Source organism: Pteronotus mesoamericanus, unplaced genomic scaffold (assembly GCF_021234165.1).
Source record: "Pteronotus mesoamericanus isolate MK-2021 breed Mesoamerican mustached bat unplaced genomic scaffold, CSHL_Meso_final contig_116, whole genome shotgun sequence".
Taxonomy (NCBI): domain Eukaryota; kingdom Metazoa; phylum Chordata; class Mammalia; order Chiroptera; family Mormoopidae; genus Pteronotus; species Pteronotus mesoamericanus.
This window is the reverse complement of record NW_026555027.1, coordinates 11,120,315-11,137,982: the sequence shown is the minus strand read 5'-3', so window position 1 is coordinate 11,137,982 and position 17,668 is coordinate 11,120,315. Positions and strand designations below refer to the sequence as shown.

Genomic DNA, 17,668 nt, shown 5'->3' with positions numbered 1-17,668 from the left:
AAAAATATAAATAAAATCTTTTTAAAAAGTGTTTTAAAAATACAGAGAAAACCAAATATTAAAAGAACAGGAAAAGATCTCAACCACTTAATCATCATGGAAATGAAAATTAACACCATGAAATACCACTGTACTCTCACCAGGTTAGCTAAAATTAATAAGCCTGACAATGACAGGGAGTAGGCAGGACTCACCCTGTGACCAGGGAAGCACATGCTGGTAGAATTGGGCGTTCTCTGATAAACATGAACACAAGCTCAATCCCAGACCTGGCACTTCCCACCGCAAGTTCCTGCCCTACAGAAGTGCCCGCTACGTACTAGATGGCACACACCGGAACGCTCCCAGCAGCAGTGCAGCCGCCAGCAATGGGAATGGCCCAGAGTCCATCGGCTGTATATGGACACGCAGCTTCTGAAATGCTTATTTTTCAACAGAAGTGAATGAGTAACAACTGTACACAATAATATGAGTGGGTCTTAAAAGCATAAAGTAAGAGACTGTGTTTCCAAGTAGGAGAGAGGTCTGGTGGCAGACCAGCACTCCCACCTACGATGATTTTAAAACTGGATAAAATGCAGAAACTGTCTGTTGGAGACAGCAAAGACGACAGGAGTTAAGACTTCAGAGAAAACCTTTGGGGAGGTAAGCTGACCTTCTACAGCTGTTTTTACAAAAGCTGTGGGTGTTGAGGGTGCGGGCACCTGCAGAAGGAGCATCTCCGGGCTTCGGGCCCCTGGCCCACGGGGCTGTCGCAGGGGCAGAGGACGCAGCAGAGCCTTCAGCAGAGACTGGGAGCCTCACCAGCACAGCCAGCTTCCTCCCAGAAAATCTGCTGAATCTAGGGACTGCGTGCAGCAGGAACCTAGAAACCCATGTGGAACACCCCTGACAAGCAACGTGGCCTTCAGTAGCCAGATGAGACAGAAGCCATGGATGGGGACCCTCCCAGAGGAGAAGGAACACAAAGAATGCACCAGGCACAGCCCGGTGCCTGGGGGCCGGAAGTGGACTGAGCTGGCCTTGACTGGAGACTGCAGTGACCAGCCGCTACACCGCCTGCCTAGAGGGGAGAAGGGGAACTTTTCTTGCAGGAGGCGACATTATCTGGAGTCTCCGGAGTTTTTTATACACGATGTCCAACATTCAATCAAAAAAGGTACTAGGCATCCCCAAAAGTAAGTTCGCCAGACCCAAACCAAGAGAAAGCACAGACAAGAGGAACAGGTCATGGTAGCCAACAGTGGGCCTGGTGACAGAGGCCTTCAGATACTGTGGGGGATGCGCACATCCAGGCAGTCGAGGGAAAAAAGAAGGAAAGGCAGGGGATGACAAAGAGCTACTGCGGAGACGCAGAGCAGGGATTAGAGAAGCAGAATTTCTACACCACACCTAAAAGTAAGAACTCATCAGAAGTTTCACAGAAAGGTCAGAAGACAGGATTAGGGAATTCTCAAAAAGGGCTATCTCCAAACTGAAATACATACAAGAGAGAATGCAAAGTATAAGAACATTAAAGGCATGTAGGACTCAGAAAGGTGTGATATAAACGTGATCAGAGCCCCAGAAGGAGGAGAGAACATGGGAAGGAACCAATATATCAAGTGATTATGGCTGCAATTTTTCCAAAACTTAAGAAAGACACCATTTCATAGATTCAAGAAGCCCGGTGGACCCCAAGCAGAAAATTTAGAAGAACATCACAGTTAAATATGTCATAGTAAGGCAGATGCAAGCCAAAGAAGGGAAAATTTTAAAAGGCAGTCAAGGGGCAAAACAAGACACATGAACAATAGTCTGGCTACTCAATCTATGAAATAAATGAAACATGATGGTTTAAAAAAAGAACAAACAATAGTCTGGCATGTTGCTTCACAAAAGACAGTACGATTTCTTCCGAGGGTTGAAAGCAGATAAATGACTACCATCAAAAATGAAAATAAACTGTTGTCAGACAAGTACAGAGGCTTTCTCGTCAGCAAACCCACAGTAAAATGAATATATCCACAGGGAACTTGCAGGCCAAAATGAGAGGTTGTGGTGGAAAATGCAGGATGGCAAAACAAAGGCAAAAATAAAGAATATGACTACTCACTTGAGACAGTCGTGGACTGTCCTGAGGGTAGAAATGAAGGTAGACTTCAAGTGCAAGAAAAGGAGAATGCAAGGGTGAAGGTGGGTTCTTTAAAAAACAGAGAGAGGCGGAGTCAGGCAAGAGTAAAACTTGTGAAGAGAAAGGGGCAGAGTGAGATCAGGCAGGGGCAGCCTGGCGGGACAGTCTCTGAAGGCCCGGTGAGGAGACCCAAAGCAGACTGCTCAGAAGGGGCGCCAGCGCTGAGCAGAAACACCAGGCCCCATGCCACCGCCCTGCTTGTCACTGCTGGGCTCACCTCGCACACAGCGTACACCAGGCCTGAAAGCTGGATTTAACAGGCAGAGGCCATCAGCAAACTGCATTCCTCGCAAGTGGGCAGTGAGTTCCTTTCTTAAAGAATTAAAGACTAATCTTTCTAATGAACACATACACGGAATCCTTAAAAACAAACCAACAAATCAAATCCAGGCATTTATTAAAGAGATGTTATATCATGGCCAAGTGGGATTTACTCTAGGAATGCAAGTACTGTTAACATCTGAAAACAAATCAATGTAACTCATTAAATGGATGCAGGATGGGAGAGAAAGGATATGATCATCTTGACAGAGCAGAAAAAGCACTTGATAAAACCAATGTCAATTTACAATGAGAAACTTTTAGCAAACCTGTAGGAATAGAAGAGAATTTCCTTAACCTGACAAAGAATTTCTGCCATAAAACAAGAAAAAAAAGAAAAGTCAGCAGACATCATTGCTTCATGACCTAAGGTGGAGAAGGAGGTGAGAACGGCGACTCTTCCACCTTACACTTAAGGGTTAGCTTATGCAGTGAAGCAAGAAAAAAACACAAAAGGGGTAAGTGCTGCAAAGGCCAAGATGGCACTGTCATTGTCCACAGAAGACTGATTTCGTACACTGGATAACCAAAAGATATATGGAAAAACAATTAATAAACAAGAAAATAATTTATCAGTTACTTTAGCAAGATACAAAATCATCATTTTAAAAAAATCATTCGTACTTACATACACAAACAAATGAGTAGAAAACATTTTTAATCATTCCATTACAATAAGATAAATAATGAAAGATGCTCAAAAGTAAAATATATTACTGAGAGAAATGAGAGGTTTTAAAAAGGGAGGAGATTATTCTAGTCATGAATCAGTTCTCTTCAAATTGAACTACAGATTCAAAGCAATGCAATCAATATCCCAGCAGGATTTCTTCTAGAAACTGACAAGCTGATTCTAAAGTTTACTTGGACTGCAAAGGGCCAGGAACAGTCAAGGAAATTTTAAGGAACAATCACAAGACTGATGGATTTCTATTCAAAGCTACAGTGATTCAGGGGAAACCAACAGAGAGCACACTGACTAAGCAGAACAGAGTCAAGAAACGGAGCCTCAGGTACATTTTTCACCAGATACACAACAAAGCAGAACCTTGGAGGAAGGACTGGCTTTCCAATAAATGACAGTGGGTCACAGTTACTAATAAGGAAAGAAAATGGCTCCCCTCTCACACCACACACAAATTAAACTGCAGATGCATCTTAACACCTAAATGTAAAAAGCAGAACAAGTTTTTAGAAGTAAAGGTCAGAGGATATCTTTGAGACCTTAAGTTTGGCAAAGACTTCCTAAATAGGATAAAAAAAGCACTATAATAAAGGAAAAAAGAGGTAAATTAGGCTACATTAGGTCAACACTTCTCATTTATCTAAAGCCACAATTAAAAGTGTTAAAAGATAATGCAAGGAGTGGAAGAAGATATCTGCAAAAGTTGTATTTGAAAAGACCTGTCTCTGAAACATCCAAAGAAGAAAACATTAGCAACTGAGTAGGAATATAAGCCAAAAATTTGGATCATTCATAAAAGAATATTCAAATAGTCAGAAAGTATATGAAAGCATCATTAGTTATCAGGGAAATGCAATTAATACCATAACCTGCACCACAACACATTTGGGAGAAAGGCTAAGATGAAATAGACAATGTCAAGTGTTGGGAGAGGATGTGGAGCACCTGGAACTGCACATGCTGCAGGTGCGAGAGAAAACTGCCACCACTGGGAAAACTACCTGGCAGAGTGACCTAGAGCTAGACAACGCTACCTCTGCATTTACACCAGCCCAAGCCCCTCCACACGCTCACCAACAGACCTTCAGGAAAATGTTCATAACAGCTCTATACACAGTAGCCCCAAAGTGACAACAACCCAAATGTCCATCGACCAGTGTGTATAGATAGGTTTGGGCACACTCGCAGAATAAAATAACATCCATGAATGAGAAAAAAACACTACACTTCACACACATCATGGATGAGTCTCACGAACAATGCTAACAAAAGAGTGCTGACCCAGAACACCTTTTGTGTAATTCCATCTACATAAAACTCAAAAGGCAGGTAACGCCAGAGGTGTCAGCATCACAGTTTGCCTTTGCGTGTGAGAGGACATGAGTGCTGGAGGGGACACAAGGAGTCTGGGGACCTGAAAATCTTCTCAGCTGAGTGTATTTACTCTGTGAAGATGCATTCAGCTATGTGCTTATGATCTGTGTAATATAAAAACACAGTATGAAACCGAAAGTCTCCAAATACAAAAAAATATATACAGTATGATTCTTTTCATACAAAGTTCAAAATTAGGCAAAACTAAACTCCACTGTTCAGCAATGCATACATAGATGTGAAGCACTGAAACCACAGCAGTGGACGGTCATCATGTGTCAGTGAGTGGTCCCCTCTGGTGGGAGGAAGAGGCAGTGGTCTGGGAGGGCCACTTGGAGTGAGGCGATATTCTATTTATTAGACAGCTGTGTTAGTTTCTTAGGAATTTGTTCTATCACGTTCATCAAGTGTATCTCTATGTTGTATGTATGACATGTGTAATATTTTACAGCTAAACCAGAGCCCAACTGCCTTCTGTTGACACTTACCATAGGTGAGGGTGTAGATGGCTTTCCCAGTTGTGTCCAAGGCAGTCAGACAGGGGGCTTTGGGCTGCATTGTACCCCACCGCTGCAGGGCGGCCAGCAGCGATGGTGGCCAGGAAGTGCCCACAGCCAGAGGCTCTCCTTTCAGCACTACCATCTGGCTCCCCTCCGGCTTTGGCTGATTTGGATCTGGCTGCTGAACTGTAAGCAAAATTGAAATTTTAAAATCAGCATTTCACAATACCGGGCACACATTCTATTTTTAAGCACTTATATTTTATAATTTCATTCTTTAAAAACACCAAATATAAAAAGGTTACAATACTTTGTTTAGATTTCTTTATCATTATAATAGTCACAGACCAACTGACCAAAGGACAGATAGAGGTTCAATTATGGATGATGACAGATCCTGGTAACCATAACCCCACACGACAATCCCCGGTGAGGGCAGGGAGAGACAGGCTTTCATGGGGAATGGCCAACCCTGACGATTCTGAGAAGCAGGCACTACTCTCCACTTATAAAGGATGAGAGTGAACAGAATCACCACTTCACTTTGGGTATTCAAAACAACCGTCACCATGTTGAAAGGAAAAAATGAAGTCTACTATATTTCAGTGGATATGTAACCGAAATTTGCCCAAGCGTAAGGACTGCCCTAAAAAAGCACTCATATGATTAAACTATGCATTTGAAAGGCGTTACCTTTCAAATAAAGGGGAAACAGTGCCCTAAAAGCAGTGTCTAATCCTTAAGTACAAAGGGGATACCTAGAACTGGGCCTCTGTGGAATAGCTACAATGAACAGAAGATGTGTGAGGAGCTGAGGGTGGGCTGGCCATGTGCCCCTGAGGCTCTGCACACTTATATCTTGCATTGGGCTTTATTTCTGTTCCTTATCTAGAAATTTATACTTCTGCTCCTTGGTAATTTTTTTAAAAAATCTATATTCTTTCTTCTAAATATATGAGGTCTGTCCAGAAAAAGTCCAACCATTGTTATCATAACGAGAGTGGTTTACGTGACATTGATACAACCTGACAGCCAAGGAAAACTGGACTGGAACGCACATGTGTCAACAATGACAATTTCACTGTACTAGTCAGTGGGGGAGGTAGATGCTGTTGAGTGAGCATGTGTACTGTGTGGCCGTCACATTCAAAATGACTGAACAAGTAAAACAACGAATCTGCATCAAATTCTGTGTTAAGCTTGCACATTCCTCCACAGAAACTATTCAGATGATTCAGGAGGACGCACCAATTGGCAACTGGTGACCTTAGCTTCATCACAACAATGCGCCTGCTCATGCATCCAATCTAGTGCAGAATCTTTTGGTGAAACATCGAATTACCCAAGCGAGTCAGCCCCTCTACAGCCCAGATTTGGCGCCCTGTGACTTCTGGCTTTTCCTAAAATTAAAATCACCTTTGGAAGGGAAGAGACTTCGGACCATTGAGGAGATTCAGGAAAATATGACAGGGCAGCTGATGACGACTGGGAGAACTGCGTGAGGTCTCAAGGTGCCTACTTGGAAAGGGACTGATACATCATTGTACTATGTACAATAGTTCTTGTATCTTCTTCAATAAATATCTCTGTTTTTCCTTTTATATGGCTGGACAGACCTTGTTATGTATCTCACTCATAAATAAAAGGCTAAAATTCTGAAAAGGGACCAAAACTACACTAAAGATGTAATACTTTTAAACCATGGGAAGAGGAATTTAAAGATTTCAGATTTAAAGTTTAAATAAAAATTTAAATAGGCCCTGGACAGGTAGCTCAGTTGGCTGAAGCACGGTCTTGATATATCAAGGTTGCACGTTTGATTCTTGGCCAGGGCACATACAAGGAAAAAACCAACGAATGCATCAATAGACAGAGCAACAAACTGATGCTTCTCTCTCTCTCTAAAATCAATCGATAAATAAAAAAAATTAAAAATAATGTAAGTAAAATGAAACCTTAGAAATAGTCTTATAAAGTACTAACCACTGGACCATAGGCACAGAGAACTGTTAAGTATCTTAGCTACACGTAACAAATTTTCCACCTGTTAAATAAAGCCAGCAGCCATGTGATGCTGAATTCACCATCAAACATGGTAACCAGAGAGGCTGTCAACAGATAAAATATCACTTTATTGTGTTATAACATCACAGCAATAACCCAAGGAGGATGTACATCTGCCTGTGTTTTTAGACGTGATGGCCACCTATTCACACACAGGAACCCAAGTCCGAGGATGCTCACCTTCCAATAGCTCCTCAACGTCATCCACGAAGAACTCCTTCAGCGGAGGGCGCTTCGGCCTCTTCAGGGTGTTCAGAAGTTGCTGGATTTTGGAGGACACTCTGCTGTTCACAGGGACACCTGTCACAGCAAGAGGAGCACTAAGGCTAGAACACACCACATCCTCTGGAGAACAGGGTATGGAAATGAGGTCCAGGGACCGACAACATAAACAAAAAGTGCAGGCCCCATCAGGCAGACATTTTGGAATTGATTAACTCATTACCAAATACTTACTGAATACCTTTTAGGAACCAGATCTTGTTCTAAGCCAGCAGTTTTCAGGGACCCTTGGGGGTGACTGAGACTCTTTCAGGAGGTCCATGAGGTCAAACTACAGTTGACCCTTTAACAACATGGGTTTGAACTACATGAGTCCATGTATACACAGACTTTTAAAAATAAATACCTGCATTGTTTTCAATCTGAGGTTGAGAGTGCACAGATGTGGACGGCTGAACATATGCCCTGATCTATGCCGTTGTATATGGGAAACCTGAGCACTGAGGATTTTGGTATCTGTGGAAAGGTCCTAGAACCAACCCCCTGTAAGGACCACGGGACAACTAAGTTTTTAGCGAGCCAATGTGATACACTGATTTTCGACTGTGCAGCACCTGTGTTGTTCATGGGTCAACTGTCCTTCCCCAGCCATATTAAGATATCATTTTCCTTTTCACTCTCCTCCTGTCACAAAAGCACAGTGGCTTCCCAGAGGCCACACAGCATGTCACAGCAGAACAGACTGAATGGGGACAAGACACAGAATCAGATGACACTATTATGCCAACCACGAGACCTACTGGCAACAAGAGAAAACAAGCCCATTCTTTCCCCTAAATTTTCTTTTTACTGTACAATTTTTTTTCATAAGTCTGAGCTATTTATGTTAATATATAATTAGTTTATTATTTTTTAAATAAATATTTTAAAAAATCTTTAGTTTTAATTTCTAATATGATCAATACCAAGAGCTACAGTCCACACAAACTAAAAGGTCTTTGGTATCCTCAATAATTAAGAAATGCTGTTCTGGGAGCAAAAAGATAAATAAGAATCTGCCCTTAAACAGCCCACCATCTGCTGGATAAAAATAAGTCCCCTGCAAATAAACCAGAGCACCTGACATGGCAATGAGCGCGTGAAGGAGAGCCGACGGGGAAAGACAGCTGAGAGCAGGAGTAGGCAGGGCTCCGGCCACAGCACACCCCACCCTCCTACTGCAAGTAAGGCCGCTGACACCACAGTGTCTGTCTACAGCCGCTCCCTCCTCCAACACCGGAGCCAGGCGAGGACCAAAAAATGTATTTATTTGTCATCTCTCTTTAGTCTCCTCTAATCTGGAGTATTTCTTTGTCCTTTATAACACTGACATTTTGAAAGAGTACAGTTCTTTCTTTTTCTTAAGTAGAGCATACCTCAATTTGTTTTTTGAGGTTTTTCATTACTTAATTCAGGTGCTGCATTCCTGGCTGAAAGGCTACGTGGTATTCCATCCAGATACATGGGATACCCACCCACCTCATGGAGAGGCTGACTTCATCACCCAAAGTGCTGCCTGGCTTCTCCACTACATTGTTCCTATTGTTTCTTGTCCAACTAACAAGCAATTGTGAGGAGACACTTCAAGAACACAGGAATATCCTGACCCTCAACTTTCATTGTTCAACTTTCAAAGTTCACTGAACTTTCTCCCTGCATTTGACAGTCATACATCATTCTTGCCAGAAGCAATTTTTACTACAATGGTTGCAAGGTTATTTTCCAACTTTAGCACTCTGTTTACAATGAGCAGTCAACACCTGGCATCTCATCTGTCTGTCATCTACCTATCGTCTGTCTGTCTACTATTACCTGCCTGTCTGTCATCTATCATCTATCTATCTACAATATTATCAGAAGGACTAATGGATGTCTATTTTCTCAATTGTTATAAATCATCATGGTTCCATTTGATGCACAAACTGTCCCAGAGTTAGCCAGTGGGACCCTGTACAAGTTGATTTGTGACATGCCCCACCATTTTGTAAGCACTGCCTTACGTTCCATCATGAGATGTTTCAGTCGCTTATATTCCCCTTCCCTGCCCTGATGTCACACATTTTCCTAAGGAGCCCTGGCTGTCCTCAGTGGGAAGGAAGTAAACACCAAGATCTGGTCACCAGGTGTGCTCAGTGTCCTTCCTTCTTTTAACAGACAGAGCCAGAAAGTACACTGTATACACACACTCATGTATTCACAGATACACATGCACACCTACAAGGACAATGCCCATGTGTATACAGACAAGCATGAACTGACACTGACTCGCATCTTAGAAACTGTGAGTCCATACCAGTACCTCCAACCCCAATCTTCCCCACAGGGTTCTCTCGTGGCTTTTACAACTTGTATTTGGACGTCCCTCTTCCACAGTGAGAACCTCCAACCACATCAACACCTTTGCTCCATGCTATCAAGTGTGTAGAATAATTTTCAAATTGCTTCACACACGGCACTACAAAAACAACCTACTAACAAGAGTTCAGGGTTTGTCTGCTGTGCTTCCAACCCAACCTGGTCCAAGGCTGAGGGTGCGCCGTCCAACACTGTGTTCATCACTTAGCTATATCAGCTCTCTCCCCATCACCCCCTTGGGTGTGGCTATGGTATTTCTTGGAAATACAGTTGTACATGTTTATTTACTCTTGATTTCAGTTTTACGATTTTCTCCCCTCTTTCCCTACTTTATGTTTGGAATATGTAGAACATTAACAAACTTCTAAATATCAAAATTATAGTCACACATTACTGAACAGTGAGGATCCATTCTGAGTAATGCATAATCAGGTGACTTCACTGTGCAAACGTAACAGTGCACTACATACACCTACATGGTACAGCCTACGGCACACCTAAGCTATATTTAACAAACTATAAAAGAAAAATCATTTATGAGCTTGACAGGTCAAAAAAATTTAACAAAAATTGTGATAAAAATTTTCAGGAAATCAGGAAAAAAGAAAACTTCCTCAACCTGATTATGAGCATCTATTTAAAAAAAACACACAGCTAACATCACAATTAAAAATGAAAAACTGAACACCTTCTGCCAGTTATTAAAAATAAGACAAGTTATGTCCCCTTTCAACATTTCTAACTGAAAAACTGGAAGTCCTAGACACTGCAATAAAGCCAGAAATATTAATGTTCCTACAGGCAAACAATTTGGAAAGAAAAAGAAAAGTAAAGCTGTGTTTGTAGATAATATAACCATGCACGCATGTAGAAAATCTTTAAGGAATCTACCAAAAAACCTACTAGAACTAATATAAGGTCCATATAAAAAAAATCTGTATTTCTACAGACTAGCAACAAACAATTGAAAAAAATATTTAAATACCATTTATATTAGCATTGAAAACATATTTTGAGATAATTTTAACAAAATATGTGTAATACCTGTGCACTGAAAGCTAGAAAATAATGCTAAAAATTTTTTATAAAAAAATACAGTATTCATCAACTGAGGTATACAATAGTTAAGATGCAACTCTTTCCAAATTGGTCTAGAGTCAATGAAATACCAATCAAAATCTGGCAGGAATTTTGGTAAAAATTAACACACTAATTTAAAAATATATTACGATGCAGAAGAACTGGAATAGTCAAAGTAACATTTAAACTGAAATGCAGAGTTGAAGACAAGCTACACGATTTCAGGATTTATTATAAAACCACAGGAATCATGACAATGTGCTACTGGTATAAGGATGAAAGAATATAGTAATTGAACAGCATAGAGGGCAGAAATAGACTCCTCTCATCTATGACCTGATTTTCATTCAAGATGCCAAAGAAAATTGGTGGAAAGAATGGTCTTTATAATAAATGATGCTGGAACAACTGGATATCCATATACCAAAAAAAAAGCGGAAGTTTGATTCATTCCTTGCACTTACGCTACAATTAACTAAAATGGATCATATGCCTAACTGTAAAATCTAAATAGAAAATCCAGCAAAACTGAAAGGAAAAGAAACCAACAGAGACAAGAGGGAAGGGAGGGGGCGGGGGAAAAGGAAGGGAAGGGGAAAGTCAAGGAACATATAGCAAGGACTCATGGACAAAACCAAAGGGGGAAGAGTTGAGGGAGGGAAGGAGGGAGGGGGCAAGGGAAAGTGGTGGGGGGAAGGCAGAGACAAATGTATTTGAAAAAATAAATAAATAATTCTTTTTAAAAAGAATTAAAAAAATAAAATATAGGAGAAAACCTTTATGACCTTGAGTTAGGAAAACATATCTTAGATATAACACAAAAGTAGGATCCATTAAAGAAAAATCTGGTAAACTAGACATCATCAAAAAATTAAATTCTACTCTTTGAAAGGCAGAGGTAAGAGAATGAAAGCACAAGCCACAGACTGGGGAAAAATACAAAATTATAAGACTAATTAAAAAAAATACTTTTATCTAGAATCCATAAAGAACTCTCCAATCTTAATAAGAAAACAATCAACACATTAAAAAAATAAGCAAAAAATCTGAACAGATTCTTCTGAAAAGATATACAGGTGGCAAATAAGCACATGAGAAGATGCTCAATACCATCAATCTCTCGGGAGACACAAATTCAAACTATGAGACACCTTTACACACCTATTAGGATGGTTAAAATTTAAAAACCGACAATTCCAACTGCTGGTAAGGATGTGGAGGAACCGAACTCTCACCACTAATGGTGGGACTGAGAAATGATGCAGACACTTGGAGAATCAGTCTGGTGATTTCCTAAGGAGTTAAAGACAGACCTACCACGTGACCCAGCCATTCCATTCCTGGGTACTGACCCAAAAGCAATGAAAGTACACAACCATACAAAGACATGAATAAGCAGGTCTATTTGGAATAGCCAAAAACTGGAAAAAAACAAAATATACACTGGCAGGTAAACAGATAAACAAATTTGCACATCCATACACTGAAATCTACTCCTCAATAAAAGGAATACATGCAAGAACATGAATCTCAAAATAAGTATGCAAAATGGCAGAATGCAGACAATAAAGAGTAAATACAGTATGATTCTTTTTATATAAAATTCTATAAAATGCAAACTAACTACGGTGTCAAGTAATAAATCAGTGGTTGCCTGAGGAGAAGCCAAAAGAGGCAACAGGAGGTCTGACAAAGGTGCACAAAAAAATTTTTATGAAAAACAGATGTGTTCACTGTCTTGATTGTATGAATGGTTTCATGGGTATACACGTACCTTAAAACTTATAAAATTGTGCACTTCAGATATATGCAGTTGATTACATGTCAATTACAGCTCATTAGTTGAGAACTTAGTATTCTTAGGTGTGTTTAAATATAAAGAGTAATAAATAAAATATAAAGAGTAATCAGATAAAAATCTATCTAATCAATGGCAAGACTGCTTCACGTTGACTCAGTATTTTCCTTTTGCATTTGAACAAGGAATTATAAGACTTCAACAAAATTATGACCTATTGCTTAGAAGGATCAAAATACACATTCAAGGCTTAGATCTGAGATCCCCTGGAGTTTTCTGCTATTCAAATCTGGCACATTGGAAAGAACACTTCACGTGACTCTGACAGAACTTAGAACTGTTTCTAAAGGAAATGGTACTAAGCAGGACACTGAAAGTGCACTGACGGCGCCGGGCCTGCTCACCAGGAACCCTGGCTGCTGCTGTACCCGCTTCACAAGCTGCTGAGGACAGTGTGCACAGGCCTGCTGTGGTGCAGCTGGGACCTGCTGCGCTGGCCCCAGTACATCCAAATAAAAACTTCCCATGCTTCTCATTTTCCTACAATATTGTAGATCCAAACTTCTTTTGCATCCAATTCAAATTTGGAGGTTTTCTCCTCCCTACTCTCCTTGGTGCACTGGACCAATTCCACAGGTATTTCTGATCTTTTCTGCACATTGTGCTTTCTGTGATAACATGCACTGCACACAATGGTCTCAGTTTATATGCACTGAAAGGTTAAACTGCTGACTGGCTCAGGTTTGCTATAGCGAGTGCACTAAGGGATGTTCAGTACCTGCAAAGGACCTGTGCTCAGCCGTGTCAAAAGAAGAAAGGAAGACATGCTCACCACCCGCTGTGTCCAGGAGGCGCCCACTGCACCCCCGAGGGACGCCTCTCACAGAGGCTGGCTGTGGACGCTCACAGTGCGAATACTCCACAAGGCCAGTGGTGACATCAGGAGGGGCAGAGTGCAGATCTGCTTTTGAAAAACAAACCCAAAACAGAAGTGTTGTTAATTCAAAAGATCATTAAGTTGCTGCTTAAACCCTATTCGAGTAAAGCTTCTCTAGCTTAGCTCTAAGCAAGGAGCGTGGCATTCTGATCAACCAAGGCACACAAGGGTCCTGTGAACTCTCAGCTCCCAAAAAGGGTATGTAGACCTGCATGCACGAGAGCTGCCCAGTTCCCAGAGGGATCCAGACCAGACCCACCGACCACAGCACACACACAGGCACAAGTGGACTCGCCTTCCAATGAGATTTTACTCAGAAATCTCCCTCAATGAAGCAGAAACACATTGTAAATCAATTATTATTGGACCATTTTTTGTTATATTATGAAAAAACAGACTACCCCCTTGTACCCCTAAACAATATATTGGATGTCCTGAAGACACAGACCTTTGCAGGTTTCAAAGAAAAAACCTACAATGATGAAAACTATCCTCATGGCCAGTTCAACACAGCTCACTGCTAAGAGACTACAACCAAGTTCTTAGGACAGAATGTATTCATTTAAAGACAAACTAGTTAGATATAGAAAATGTGCAAAGACACTCTCCCTTCCACCATCTGAATGTGTATCTTTGAGTTGATTTTCATTATATGGCACATTGATCTGTTCAGAATGTGGGCTGACTGTAAGTTGCTATCACATTTTCATTACAGTCGAATCTTCCACTAGGAAAAGCACCATGTCTGCACAACTACCAGAAACTGTGCCCTCCCATGACACTAGAGGAGATGTTTGTCCATTTGTGAGGTCGACATTAGCCTATGTCAGCGACAACCTGCAATCTGTTTTATTTTCAAACGAATGCTCTTGCCATCACAGATGGTACGCTAATATTTTACACGCTGATCATTTAGCTATCATTTCATAAGCTGGGAAGAAATTTCAAAAATACACAGAAAGATGAAATTATGTGAGAGTAAAACACAAACTCACTATTTACACAGCAGAAAATACCATTTGGAAAAGTCTAACTTTAATTACACAGTTTTCATAACCCTGGAAAAAGCTTGATGCTGATGAAATTAGCATTTTAAAGTATGTCCATCATAAAGTTCTTTCAGTTTAAAAAGAAATCTCCCCATCTTTCCAAATTTAGCAAAAAGAATAAATTATTTTAACAGTATTCATGAAAAAGGTGTAAGTGTAATCATAACAAAAAGTAGTTTTTAAAATAGTTGAATAAAAATAAGCAAACTACATTCAAAATAAAAATTAATTACTATACCTAAAAGTATTACTTTTAAATATACATATTTACATTTGTGTCGAAATGTTTATGTATTTGATTTCCTTAATCCAAAATTGAAAATGGTATTTTTAAGACTATCTTTACCTAATAATATGTTCTACCTCAAAATTTTTACCTAAATATCCTTGTTCTTTCTGTATTTCTTTCCTTAACCCAAACTGAAGAACTCTATAGCATTAGAAACTAAAACAAAGGGTGGTTGTTTATAATAGAGAGAAACTGAGTATGCTCACATTCAGAAATTCAAGCAACTATATTCAGCAAATGTTTAGCACACGAAGGCTACAATCCACAGTAGGGTATTAAACAGAGCCCAGGTTCAATTTTTAGACGTTACTAGAATTAATCACAGTGGGTCTGTGAGGCCAAGCGAGTGGGATGCGAGACAGAGAGGCTCGGCTACACCGGCAGAGGCCAAGAGTCCCCATCAAAAGGTGATGCCCCCAATTCGTGAATCTTCACAGCCAGGGCCTTTCGAGAATGAAAACACCTCACTCAAACACATTTACAGTTAAGGGCTTTGTTAAAAGACCCACAACCACTGGAAGTTGAAAGCTATCTGGTTAATCATTCTGACCTGTGGGCAATTTTTCAATACATCAGCGCAAAAACTGTTTTTCAAGCAACCCACTGTCCACCTCCTTGAGGAAAGGCGGGTGTTAACCCTGCCCATGTGTAGGATGCTCAGAAAACTATGTGGGTGGGCTATTTTCCAAAGGGACCTTTTCTTGTGAAACACGCAGTCCTGGGGCAGCCCTGAGAGGCAGCCACCCCACTGCCACCCAGTGTCTCCGTGTAGTGGCAGCAGAGCACAGCACAGTGAGTCCTCATCTAAACTCACATCACAGTAGAAGACACGCTCAATAGAAATGTGCTTCATGCACTGAGGCGATAAACTTAAAATGAAGAACCTCAGCGCTGAGCCACGGAGGACGGTGAGACCAAAGCCGTGAGACTTAAAACCTAATTTACTCCCAGTTCAGCCAAATGACGAAGATTTTACATGAAGCAGCTCAGCCCCTGAGCCCTGAGCTTGCCTGCTGTGACCACACTGGAAACACCAGTCGTGCACCACGTCGGGCTTAGCAGAAGAGCAACCAACAGCAAAGAAAATGAACAGGAATCAAGAAAACGGTCAGCCTGGCTTCAATACTAAGTCAGGGGTGCAATCTCAGGTCAGTTACAATCAACCTTTCTGTCCTCTCTCCACATCTAGAAAACGGAGGGGCCACAATCACGCTCTTTAAGGTGCTCATGCAAGAATGCATGTGCGTGTTGCCTGCCATCTGAGGCAATAAATCTACCCACAGCTAATGATGCCACTGTTTAGGTTTAAAAAATGTGACTTCAAATAATGAAAGGTTTGCAATCTTTTCCTAACATCAGTGGAATTTAAAGATTGGATGCTTTGGAAAAGTTCTGTGCTTCTTTATGACTTAGCTCTGTTCAGCCCGGGCCTCGCAAGCACAGGGACAACTGAGGATCAGCCCACAGCTGTGCGCACAAGCAAAGAGCTAAGGCAGAGACCATGTCGCAGCTGCAGGCCTAGGGGGACCATCAGGAGCAACCATGGTCGCATCTAACTCGACGTCCACTCTGCACCTGCCACCGGTGCCAGCCCACCCTCCGGAGCAGGAGGGAGCACACATCGAGAGGCATCGCGCGTTTCTCTCTGTCTGTGGGGAAGGCCCACATGCCACAGCGTCTTGAATCATCAGCAAGAACTACTTTCGTTACCAAAAAGCCATTTTCCAGGTGAAAAAGAGAAGATAGGTTTTGATGTGCGCAGAGGCACCCCTGTCCTAGAGGGGCCGCAGAGGCTGTTACTGACCTATGTGGGCGTGGGCCGCGGGGCCTGTGAGCGCGACGGCAGGTCTCCCTCCCGGGTGAGATGAGGTGGAAGATGCGGAGGATGAGGTGGACGAGCCCTGAATGACCCGGTCGAGCCAGGGCTCGACGCTGGAATGGCTCTGGAGCGGAGTGGAGGTGAGTCGCCCGGGTCGCCGTAAAGAGCCCTCATCTTCTGAGGCAGACGACGTGTCTGTGGTTAAAATAACGACGACAGGCATGATGTAGGGATGGGTCACTGAGGAACGCGATTCCCACAATGGTGCCCGGGCCTCCCAGCCTGCACCGCACTGCTCTGTATACTTGCACAGCTGCACCCACACATGACCAAGGAGTCATCGCAATGGTCACACTCAATCTAGAAGGGCCTGCATCAACCAACTGTAAGATCCAAAGGACCCTGCCCGAGAAAACTTGCTTTCTGACCCTAGAGATTTTAGTCTTGGGGCACTACACACTGGGAGTGAGGACAGGCCCAACTCCTAACTGGCTTCAGAACATCGTTTGGTGGGGCCCCAAACAGCAAAGGAGACTCCAAGTGTGGAATGCTCTGTGAACGTCCAGTGTTGCTGCGGAACATTTACTCCAAGCCATACACCACCTTCACATGGCTGAAAACCCCGCTGGGAAGGTCGAGCTCACCTCCTGACAAGGAATGTGGGCTGTGGAGGCTGCAGCCTATGCCCTCCCTCACCCTGTTCACCTGCCTCTTCCTAGGGGAAGCAGGGATGAACTCTGGAAAGTTCCTTCCCCAAGAAAACTGTTTCTGTCAATAAAATTAACCATGATTTAGGTTCTATCAAGTCCATGTGACTGTGCATTTTTTTACAGGTTTCATAATTATTTTAAAGTTCTTCAAAAACTGGGTAGTATCTATAGTTATATTTGGTACAAAGAATAATTTGAAGGCCATTTCTAAGATTTTTTTCAACAATATGAACTTTTTTCTTTTTTAGCTGGG

The 17,668-nt window shown here is 41.8% G+C and overlaps 1 protein-coding gene across 1 annotated transcript in view; it reads right to left on the bottom strand.

Moving 5' to 3' along the window:
* The window catches only part of DIP2A (disco interacting protein 2 homolog A), a 109,276-nt gene that overhangs the window by 47,247 nt on the left and 44,361 nt on the right, over nucleotides 1-17,668 (bottom strand). Inside the window, exons 5-8 of the mRNA XM_054579434.1 lie at nucleotides 16,691-16,900; nucleotides 13,444-13,572; nucleotides 7,298-7,417; nucleotides 5,042-5,239 (exon numbers count right to left, since the gene is read on the bottom strand). Of these exons, the coding sequence (XP_054435409.1) occupies nucleotides 5,042-5,239; nucleotides 7,298-7,417; nucleotides 13,444-13,572; nucleotides 16,691-16,900 (657 nt within the window). The remainder of the gene's footprint in view (nucleotides 1-5,041; nucleotides 5,240-7,297; nucleotides 7,418-13,443; nucleotides 13,573-16,690; nucleotides 16,901-17,668) is intronic.